The sequence below is a fragment of the Cryptomeria japonica genome, unplaced genomic scaffold (assembly GCF_030272615.1).
Source record: "Cryptomeria japonica unplaced genomic scaffold, Sugi_1.0 HiC_scaffold_44, whole genome shotgun sequence".
Lineage (NCBI taxonomy): Eukaryota > Viridiplantae > Streptophyta > Pinopsida > Cupressales > Cupressaceae > Cryptomeria > Cryptomeria japonica.
In genome coordinates this window covers 287054-299590 of record NW_026728866.1, presented here as the reverse complement: position 1 = coordinate 299590, position 12537 = coordinate 287054, and the positions used below count along the sequence as shown (strand labels likewise).

Below are 12537 nucleotides of genomic sequence, written 5' to 3'. Positions count from 1 at the left end.
CTTTTTCAATCACTCTAATCTCAAAAGTAAGCTTATATTTTCTCGGGTTGAGGGTTTTGATTATTTTGAGACCTTTGCTCCTATAGCCAAGATGGATTCCACTCATCATGAACTTTTCATTGTTCCATATTAGGGTTGGTTAGTGTATCAATTGGAGGTGAAGAGTACTTTCCTACATGGTGATCTTCAGGGGGAGACATGTATAAAGGAGTCTTTGGGCTTTGTGTGGGATTCTTATCTTGTTTTTAGAATACATTATTCATTATATGGTCTCAAACAATCTAATAGAGCTTGGTATGTGAAGATAGACAGTTTCTTGCTTGCTTCCAGATTTACTAGGTGTCACTCTAATCCCACAATTTACATTCAAAGGCATGGGTAAAACTTCTCATTCTTGTTCTCTATGTGGATGACTTGATTCTCACATAGAGTTCTCTTATCATGATTGAAGATACTTAACAAGATTTGATGGAGTTTTTTGACATGTCCGACCTTTGTCTATTGCATTACTTCCTTGGTCTCCAAGTTCATCAATCTTCTGCAAGTATTTCTACCTTCCAATAGAAGTATGCTCTTGATTTTCTTCAAAGATTTTGGATGGTTTATTGCAAGCCAATCCCTACTCCATTTTCAGTTAGGTATTGTGTTGTCTACCAGTTGTACTAGTCCATCAATTGATGCTACATTGTATCAGCAGTTGGTTGACAACCTTTTGTACTTAACACATTTAATGTAGGTAGGAACAATGTAATGTGCAAGGGACTGAGTGATACCCCTAATGTGTAAGGAACGCATGGTAAAAGATGTCATGTGAGATGCATGATGTCTCCAATGTGAAAAATGTATGAATATAAATCCAAGAATGGAATAAAGAGGAAGACATGATGCCCCTAAATGTAAGGATGTGACCTTGAATATGAAACTAGAGGGAAGGTATGATTTTTCCCCGATGAATGGATTAATGCCAAAGATATGTCAAGTGGAATGCAAATGGTATAAAGGATACACTTATACAGAATAGTGATATAATAAAGTAGGGTCAATAAGTGACTCTACAAGTTGAATGTATCAATATAGAATAAAAATGTAAATTATAAATAATCTTGGTATAGAGATGTAGGACCGATTTAAGTGACTTTATAAGTGATATCAATATGGGATTAGTATTCAAGCTCTAAAAAACATGATTTAACAATGTAGGGTCAAAGCCTACAAACTAATCAATAATGGGAAGGTGTAGGCCTTGTAGTAAAATGGGATACATAGAATATATAGGTGAATCAACGCAAACATGAACTATGATAAGGAAATATAATAAAATATAGTGGTAATTTAGTGATAATATATGTAAAAACCAAGAGTGGATATAAAAATTTTAAGGTGAAAATGTGTGACCAACCTAGCTGGTGGATAAAGGCAAGAGGGAAATGTCTACAAATTAAATATATGGAAAAATATGTGAATAAGAAAAAATTCAAAGAAACTTTTTAGCCAAAATCAGTCCCCCTAAGACACCTCAACTGGGGAAGACCAAGTGTGTGAAAAAATATAGAAAGTGAAATGGGCATTAAAGCACAATAAACCTATGGTAAGTAAGAAAAGTCTAAAATGAAAAAGTAAATAGGAAAAATAAAAAAGATATAAAGGTAGAAAGGAAATGTAAGTGATAGGTATATATGGATATAAGCTTAAGTGATGCTCATAATGCTTATAATCCATTAAAAAACAATTTGGGTGCCCCCTTTAACACAATTTATGTTGTCTCATCTTATAGATCATCTTTATATGGCCAACAAAATCATCTATTTCGTCAATTCATGTTCCTAATATTATTCTTGTTTTTGTCATTTCCTTATAACCCATTCATACTTATTAACACGTGGTTATGGTGGAATTTTCACCATTTGATGCTCTACAACTTTCTTTTCTTTCAACTTATTATTTTGCACACGGAACTTGAGTATTTCTTATATTGAGTCTTCCTTTTTTTTGGTATATGGTGTACAATTTTAGGCCCTTATTACTTTGTTTGTTGTTTCATCGTTTATTTCCTTTGTAAAACTTGAAACATAGCCTATGCCAAAATGGGAGCTTTAGAGCAAGGTATGGACATCCATCAAAATTAAGGGGTGTTATTTTTAGTTGACTAGAAAATTGCACTTGTTAAGACACTTGGCACATGATGATTCACACATCTACACCTTGGCAATCTTAAAGAGGCAAATCTCACCATTACAAGGACATGACCCACTAGTTTACCACACTTGATCTCGCGAGAAACTTAATAACATTCATTTAAGTATCACATTATGAACATATTTCCACAACATAAATGAGGTATTTCCACTCCAAATCGACAACATCTTTTCCTTACTATGTTCACATGGGGTCTATGGTTAGTCTTTGAATTCCATGGCCCACGGAATAAATTTCTGCACACTACACAAACCGTTAATGTATCCAAAATAATAATAACACAAATTTAATCATTGCATTCACATTAACAATAAATATAGTGCAATCCTTTCCCCAAGTACAAAATTCAAGCATCCAAATTAACTGTGGTGATCATAACTGATCATGCACAAGATCGTTGCCTAAAATTTTATAAAGCAATCAAAGAAGTACTTGATATTCTACATCGTATTCGGAAAATGCACGAAATCGATTAAATATTATTTCATGAAGCAAGCATAACAATTTAATAATCCTCATGGTATTGGAAACATGGATATAATTATGACAATCTAATTCCATAATTAACTGTAATCATCCTAATGATTCGCATTGCAGTGTAAACATGAGCCTACTCATCAAGGATTGCTAAGTCTTATAAGGTCCATAGGTGAAATAATAATAGATTCATTCTATTTACAATCATCATCATAAAAATTAACTATCTCATTTCTTCAAGCGTTCAAGACTCAACATCAAAATTATTATCTAGGTAATTGAACCTTCATTTGGCCTTCACGATGCTTGTTCTCTTAACACCATCATAAGGTATCCTTCCTAATCACATCATCATATCAATTTTTGATGAGGGTATAAGGACTTTCTAAGAAGAATAATCTGTCTAATAGCGAATTGTAGCAGAGCTCATTTTAACTATGTAAGATTTCATCAAAGGTTGTTTCAAGTGTATATGATCATATGATTTAGCTATCTTATCCTGCAATTACAATTAGAATCCAAATCTGACAAGATTCCAATCTCTAGGTATGATACTCAAATGCAATGTCCAAAAGTATCACTTAAATGAAGGTATGTAGTGTTTAAGGAAATCTTGTGAGAGGAATCGCAATGTGGAAGTTAAATATATGATGAGAGAATGCAAAAAACGGAAAGAAATGTACCCTAAGTCCATTAAAAGAGAATGGTAAGGTAGACTTCAATCCCAAAATGTGTCTGAAATCAAAATATATTTTTAGACAAAATCCAAGGAGATGGAATAGTGGTTAAGATTAATGAAGCTTTCAGGAAGGTGGAGATTTATTGGAGAGTTGTGTTGAAAACCCTTTCATGGAGTTATCAAAGTGGTTTAGAATAAAGGAAAGAAATAGCTTATGAACACACGAAAAAACCAGCACAAAAGGTGAGAAAAGATTGGAAAACGAATGCTAAAGAAATAGACATCATTGATATTCAACAAGGAGAATTTGTGTTCAACGTAGGAGGCAAAAAAATGGTGATAGATTCCTAATCAAGAAGGCAAATGGAAAATGTCTAAGAGAGACGGAGAGGGAAGCAAGAAAGAAACACATTGTATCCAAAATGAGCATGGAATCTTTGTTTTGAGATACACAAAATATCATAGAGGATTAGGCTAAGGAACATTTTCCACTTACCCTCTTCATTTTATGTATAAGTATTCAGGGTAACAATTTTGCATATGAAAAATCATTATTTTGTCTATTTTCATTTTCTTATTTTTGATATTATTTTGCAAGTATTGTAGGTTGTGTATTTCTTATATGTTTTCCTTCATAGATTCCATACTACTAGGTTTGGATTTTAACCTCGTATATGTGAAGAATAGACTTAATAATAATGTCTTTATGAAGTTACTTGCAACATATATAACATTCAATGGGGTGGATAAAGGTAACCCTGGGTCAGCTGGCTGAGGGGGAGTTGCTTGTGACCATGATGGTAGGCTTGTTTCAGTAGGGGTGCTTCAGTAGGGGCAATCCCACTGGGCGCCTAGACAAACCACCATATCGAAGCTAAAGCTTCTTACACTGGGTTACATATGGTGATCAAAGAAGGGTTCAAAAAAGTCTGGCTCGAGAGTGATTCTCTAAATATCATCAGGTGTGTTAGTGAGCAAAGTGAGCCCAACTGGACCATAATTCAATTAATTCAAGTTTGCCATATCATGATTAATAAAATTGATGATTTCATGATCTCCCATGTTTATCGGGAAGGTAATAGGCCAGTGGACCACCTGGCTAACATAGGTGTGGATTATGTGGACATGCGATGGTGGACGGGAAAGGAAACTTTCCTGATACAATTGTGCCAACTGACGAGAAAGGACACTGAATGCATTGGCCAATCATATCTCTTTAATAATTTTAGAATGCCAAATGAATTAAATCTTTCATGGGATTTTCGTTCAAATTCCAAAGCCAAGTTTTCTATATCCTTGTTTTGTATCTAGTTTTTCATTGCTTGGCTTTGGTTGGGTTTCCATTGTTGCAAAGATAACTTTCTAATGGGAGGTGACAAGAACATAATGGAACCTACCTCCTATGAGAGATGGGAAAAGAACAGAGGGCTATGGATGGAGATTACTGATGGGGTCCTTGTTTCATATCTTGAGAGGCTTCATGGCAATGATCCGAAAGTGACAGAGGATTTTGTGAATGGTTTGGAGAAAGGCATCCTCACGACGTTTGGAGTGGAGTTTAGAATTGATGAAACCTTCGTCATGGAGATATCTTCTTTGCAGATGGAAGGCAACAATTTCTATAGAGAAAGGAAGGTGGTGAAAGAAGCCATTGCGGCTTTCGTTGACAAAGATAGCGAGAGGAAATGGGTGAAAAATATGAAGGACGGCGACTATAACAGGAAGGAACTGAAATTACTTTGGGCGGAGATGGCCGCAGTGATTATGAGGTACATTACTCTTGATAGACGCTATGCCAATATTATCTCTTACCACTTTATGATATTAAACCATTTAGGGCACAAGAAAAGAATTTCTTTGTCTTTCTATCTGTTATCTTCTCTTGAAAATAGCTTGGTGAATCATGCCAAAAATGGTGATAACCCTGTTCTGCATGAGTGATGCAAAGGCTCGTGTCCATGACTAAAATCATCCCTCCATATCAGGTTCAGACACACATCAATTTCTTTTGTAGCAACACTCACCTAAACACACCTCAAATACATAGGTTTTCTCAAACCAATAGGCTACACAAACCACAATGCCAAACTCTACACGTCAACACCTTTAGACACTTTGGAATTATAATTTTGATATTAAAAGACCACACATAGTCACCATTCACATAAAAAAATCATGAAGTAGTTTTTTGCAACCTTCTTGTAGTGGTAGTGACAGGAACTCACGTAGACATGGCGGTTTCTAGAAATTGACTCATTTGAGATGAATTTTTCTAGTAAGAAGGAATTTTGTTCACAACATCATAATATATCCGTACACCAAGTGTCAGGTCATTATTTGACTATACATATCTATACCAACACATTTTCTAACTATAGATCTGGTAAACCATTTTCTGAACAGGCTGCTTTCACAAAAATGATCATAACTTGCTCATTTTTACATTAAATTCCATCAGAATTGAAAAAAATGAAAGTAGACTCAATTTTATTTCCATAAATGTGACATTTTAACAATAATCCTTCCATAAAAAATATAACAAAGATTTGTAACACACAGGAATTAGAGTTTTACCAGTATGTACCATTGTCAAATAAGCATTTTGACATCATTTTGCATGTGCCAACCTTAACTTGAGACCCTGAAACCAAAACTTAAACCCCCCACATCTTCGTCCAACAATGATGTTCATTATGTGTAAGATATCGAGATGGACAAATAAGAGTCTGGTATGGCTATGGACTGGTGGGAACTCAATGTCTCGGATGATTCCATATGTCATCCCTCTTCGTAGGAGGGCCCCCAATGAAATATTACACCTACCACTGGAAGAAGCAAAAGAAAAAAACACCCCAGAAGGGCTGCCTGTAAGTATAAAAACCCAAATTACAAGATTCGGGGCCACCAAATACGAAGAAGTCCAAAACTGGAAAAATTGGGGAAACCAAGGGAAAGCAGACGGAAATAAAGCTGGAAATCCCCATTAACACTGAACAAGGGGAACAGGGGGAACAGGGGGATACCCAAAAAGATTCTTATTTTGGTACTCTCCTTAACAGCGCTGTCAAAAGCTAGGAGAATTGCTTTCTTTGGGTCAGTAAGGAGATTAATTTGTTAAAGAATGGAATTAAAGATATCATTAACAATTTCACTGAGACGCCCATGGAAAGCAGGACGAATAAACTTCTCTGAATGACACAGGAACTCATAGAAGATGTAAAGACCATGAAAACAGATCAGGAATCAAGGATTGGTCAGTTGGAGATTAGCTTATAACAAATTAAGGGTAATCTGAAGAACCTGGTGGATATCAGTAGGGAAGCCATGAATAACAGTGCTCGGGGTCTTAAAGAGGTAAATGCGATGATAGCGGATCAAAGAGCTTAGACCAACAGAAGCATTCCATCCTCTGACATCAAATGGAAGAAGAGAATCCAGGAACCAAACTTGCAGGGTACGAGACTTCAAACCACCACAGGTCCCTATACAAGGACTAGAAGCAGGAACCAGGAGAATAATACCTCCAGGTTCATCATGGATGAGCTCGAGGACATCAATAAGAGGGTGACTCAAAAGAATTCGAAGATGAAGTAATCTCTGGTCGAGTGAGTAACTTTAAGTTTTTTCTTGTTCTATTTTTTTTTTTGTTGTGTAGGTTTGGCCACTGTTTCCATGGTTGTTATGTCATTCATTACAGACTAGTTAGTGACTTCTTATGTTTGTTGTGCTCTTTAACTTTGGGTTTCGGGTCCCTGTAAAACCCGTTTATCTCAATCAAAAAAAATCCATCTATAACATTCACAAGATAAGATACCACTCGTAGTTATACGAACAACCTCACCTTATAACTATTTATATAGCAACAATAGGATTATATTTTAATTATAAATTATCAATAAGTTAAATTAACTCGAATAATTGTCCTATGTGTGGACATTACAAGTCCCAAAAAAAATTCTCATCTATAACTATTCAATCTAGTTAGAATATGTATCAAATTGATGCGAAAACTGTCTTCTTGAATGAGAAGTTGGATGAAAAATTATATATGGTGTAGCCTCAATTTTTGTAAGTTATTAGGTGTGAACATGTAGTTTGCCAACAAATTACGGCTCCTACATTATTTCCTAAGAGTTGAGTTTTGATAATATGATTTTAGCATCTTTACAATTCAAATTATATACGCCATAAATCTTTTGGAGCATTTTGGAATTGCAAATAGTAACTCATATTCTCCAAGTATTGAGATTGAGTTGAAGCTATAAAAATAGGTTACAACTCCCTTATCAGTCAAGAGCAGCAAGCACAACCTCAAAGGTCATTTTCATTCTGCTGGAATGAAGTTGACCTTTCTAAAGATGGATGCTTTGCTTGGAGGATTCTAACAAAAGACAAATTAATCAAACTTGGGATTGTTGATCCTTTTTGGTGTGTTCTTTGTGGATAGGCTCAAGAGGATGTGGATCACCTTCTATTACAATGTTCCTTTGCACAGTCCTGTTGGGCTCACATCATTAATAAAATGAATTGGATTTATCCCTTATCAGAGAATCTCTGGGATATATTCACAAATTGGCCTTCACTCTATCATCAATCATTTTTTTCTTGCATCTGGAAATTCATCCCTCCTAGGATCACCTAGTGGGAAAGAAACAAGAGGATCTTTAGATAGGAACCTTCAAGCTTATCTCGGGTCTTGCAGAAAATTGAAACTTCTATTTCAGAAGTAGTAAATGCATATGTAGCAAAATCCAAATCAATCAACTCTTCGTTTTCAGATTGGGATTAAAAAATCCTTCAATCCTGGGAACACATTAATCTCCCTTTTACGGGAAGCTCTTTCCAACCCCCCAAAAGAACAATAGATAGATTAAAAATCAATTGGATTCGTCCTCTGAAAGGTAAGTTAAAGTTAAACTTTAATGGGGCAACCAAACACAATGCACGCAAAGCAGGTGGTGGGTGTGTAATTAGGGATCATAAAGGAAATATTCTTGTAGCTTCAGTACTTCCATTCCTGGATGGTTATAATAATATGGCAGAAGCACATGCCCTTCTCCAAGGTCTCTTGTTGACTAAATCCTTTCAAATTTCAAACATCTTAATTGAGGGTGACTCTTTGCATTATCAATTCTCGTAGAAAGAGAATCTTGCACAATTGGAGCATTCAATATGTGTTGCAACAAGTCTGGCTGACCGTATGTTAATATGTATAAACGTAGATAGACGTTGACCATATGTTAATATGTATAAAATTACGAATGAAACCGTATGGGCTGCAAGACAGACATGTTACATTTCCACTTGCCCTTGACTGGACTTGGTAAAAGACTCTTATGCAAGATGGTCCATTATTTTATTGTTTTAATTAAACCGAAGACAGTGGAGGGATGATAATTCAACAATAATTGGTTGACAAAATTTATTTCATTTTCTAATTTGAACTTTTCAATCACGGGATTTGTTTGACAAAACCACCAAGGACAATATAAAATTTGGATAAATATGCATAGTAAATTCTCGATACTATCCATATGGATAGATACGCGTGAACTGTTCTTATTCTATTTCAAAGACAATATCTATAAATAAGTGCAACGATTGCAAATACATCACAAAACATTCATTCGAAGAAGAATTAGACTGGTTAATCACATTCAGTATGGAGAAATTATTTCTTCTGATTTCATGCCTGCTGATGTTTACACATCAATTCTGTTCAGAAGCAGCAACATCTAATCCGGGTGGGTAAAAACTTTGGAATCAATATAGTTGTTTCTTAGCATAGGATTGTTTTTGACATTGACGATTCTGTGTGCAACTGCAGAGTACCCATATTCGTTTATGACAGCAGATGCTCAAAAGGCAGCTTCAAGATCATATGATTACATTGTGGTTGGAGGAGGTACAGCGGGATGTCCCCTGGCAGCAACTCTCTCACAGCACTACTCTGTTTTAGTATTGGAGAGGGGAGACTCTCCTTACGGAATTCCCGATGTGGAGGATTTCAGAGGGTCTCCCACAACTAATCCCAAAGTAGCGCAGGGGTTTGTCTCAGAAGATGGAGTGCAGTTGGTACGGGCGAGAGTTTTAGGAGGCGGATCAGCCATCAACGGTGGAGTCTACAGCAGGGCGAGCACTGAATATATTCGGAAAATAAAGTGGGATGAGAAACTTGTATATGAGTCATATGAATGGGTAGAACGGTTGAATGCCTTCCAACAATACAAGCTTTCTACTTGGAATTCTGCTACCAAGGATGGGCTTCTTCAAGCTGGAGTTCTTCCTTACAACGGCCACACTTTCGATCATTTGGTTGGCACCAAGATCAGTGGCTCAATCTTTGACGAGAATGGAAAGAGACATACAGCCGCAGATCTACTCCAGTATGCAAATCCAGAAAATATTGTAGTTCTTCTCAATGCTACTGCCAGCAGAATACTCTTCAGTTTGGGATCAGGTACCAATTCATATTTTGCTTTCAGAATTCCCCTACCCTACTTTACTTTGATGAGTATTCCTTTTATTCTTTTACAAAATATTCAGAAATATATTTCATATATCCATCTATGTGTATGCATGTAATATTATCAACAATCTATATTGCAGGAAAGCCAAAGGCTAGCGGAGTGGAGTTCAGAAGCAATAATGATGGTCTCATTTATCAAATTTCACTTAACCAATTGTCAATCAATAGTGAGGTGATTTTGTCAGCAGGAAGCATAGGTAGCACTCAACTTCTCCTCTTAAGCGGAATTGGTCCAAAAAGACAACTCAAAGAAATGAATATTCCTGCTCTTTTAGATTCACCTTTTGTAGGTAAACAAGTTCAAGATAATCCTAGTGCAGCCTTTACTATAGTATCCTCGAAACCACTTGAAGATTCTTATTCACAATTAGCGGGCATTTTAGGCAATTCCCAAAATTACATCGAAAGTGGTAGCCTTGTCCAACGGAATAATGGTACAAATACACAATATTTAGGTGTTCTTGATATTAAGTTGGCATTTCCCTTATCAAGGGGTGATCTTTGGCTTAAAAGCGTAGACCATCGAGATAACCCCTATGTTCGTTACAACTACTATTCACACTCTCTTGATCTACAAAGATGTGTGAAAGGTATAAAAGTAATGGTTAATCTGAGTATGTCATCTTCTATCCAAGAGTTTGCATTTACTGATAGTGGAAATTCCAAAACACTCCAATTCCTTGGAATAGCATTACCAAAGAATCAATCAAATGATGATGCCTTGGCGAAGCTTTGCAAAGAGGCACTAGGGACATTTAACCATTATCATGGAGGTTGTCAAGCTGGTTTAGTGGTTAATGAAAGGTATCTGGTGAAAGGTGTTGATAATCTCAGAGTTGTGGATGGCTCAATTTATAAGGATTCCCCTGGTACCAACCCACAAGCCACAACCATGATGCTTGGAAGGTATTTATTTTTATTAAAAATTTTATTGCATTATTTCTTTTTCGATTCTCACAAAATATAACATTAACAATACATTTTGATCATGCAATATGTGCAGGTATATGGGAATTCATATCCTTCAAGAACGCACAATCTCTTAAAAATATGAGAAGACCATGTTGAAATAATTGGCATGCTTGTTGTGCTCACATTCATTTATCATAGAACTAAATAATACCAAACATGGTAATGTTTTTGATAAAGTGTGAAATTGTAAATAATTCAATTTTACCTCTCATTTCCTATCAATATAAATATTTTCCAAGATAGCACATTGTTATGAAATTTACAAGAATAAATTTAATTTGAGCTTTGATTAACTTTCATACAAAAGTGCACTTTCTTTTTTAATTGAATTGATATTATAACAAAAATACATGTTCCAAGGTTTTATGAATAAAGGAATGCATAATTTTTCTTATAATTTATTGTTATATGATGATGTAAATGTAGAAGTGTTTAATTTGGTATTTACTTTTTACACTATATAGTACTTCTTTTTTTGTTTTGTTGGCTTAATTATAAGTTATGGTGAGATGTATGTTTTTTAAGAAAATCATGTTAAATAAATTTACGAAATGAACATGTGAAAAGGATAAAATTATTACAATATCACTTCTTGGCCAAAATGTTTGTGCATAACATAACTAAAATGAATTGTACAATAGTATGATCACAAATTCTGCATACCCATGCCATTTGTCATTTAGTTTTATGCCTATTTTGAACAAATATATTAATTCAAATACCCAATCGCAAATGACACAATAGTGTGTGAATTTGGGCTCATTTTACTAGCCTCATGACCTATTTGTAAACACAAATATCTATATAAACCTAGCATTAAATAATATATTGACAATAGACACACCACTAAATTCATTTTACCTACATTGTTATCTCACTTCTCTAAACATATACCTCCATTTCGGTTCTTTCTACCTAGATCTAACTTATATTCTATATCAAGGCAACTACATAATTGTAAACTTGTCTCTTTCCAATTTGAATTTAAAATTTCATATTTTTGGTACATCAACCTCCTTTGTCCATGTAAAAGTAAAGATCTACGCTAGAAGCATTTATGAAAGAATTGTCAACTTCACAAGCTAAAAGTGATATTTATATTTTAAATTTCAAATTAACTTGAAATAATGAAGAAATTTTAACGTAAGTTATGTTTATAATTTTTATTTTTATAAATATTAACATGATATATTTTTTAAGAAATTTTAGAATAAAATTTGAATGCTTAATTACACACACACACACACAGATATATATATATATATATATATATATATATATATATATATATATATATATATATATATATATATATATATATATATATATATATATATATATATATATATATATGGGTCAATGGAACGTCACAAAAAAAGGAGAAACACATTTTCAAGGAAGAGTATCCCAATACTTATAATTGGATCGCAATGGTGTTCCACATAGTAAATTTAATATTTTCCTCTTGGGAATAGTTTATAAGGTTACAAGTCCATGCAAAAAAAATTATTTTTTTGGCAACTATATTATAGATGGATTTAGTTTGATGGAGATTGACTCTTTCATCCAACTTGTCTTTGATAGAGGTAGGTCGTTTACAATAGTTTCTTCATTTCTTAATGCCACGGATACGGATAAAATATGTTCCATTCGATAGTGCTATCTTTAATGCTCTATCTAAACT

At 34.5% G+C, this 12537-nt stretch overlaps 1 protein-coding gene across 1 annotated transcript; it reads left to right on the top strand.

Annotated features, from left to right (window-relative positions):
* The first annotated feature begins 4738 nt into the window (after window positions 1–4738).
* Window positions 4739–10927, top strand: LOC131862532 (protein HOTHEAD-like). Its single transcript, XM_059215006.1, has 6 exons — window positions 4739–5121; window positions 7008–7027; window positions 9076–9096; window positions 9180–9812; window positions 9962–10787; window positions 10885–10927. Exons 1-6 carry the CDS (start codon window positions 4739–4741, stop codon window positions 10925–10927), a joined length of 1926 nt encoding a protein of 641 aa, XP_059070989.1.
* Window positions 10928–12537: the final 1610 nt, after the last annotated feature.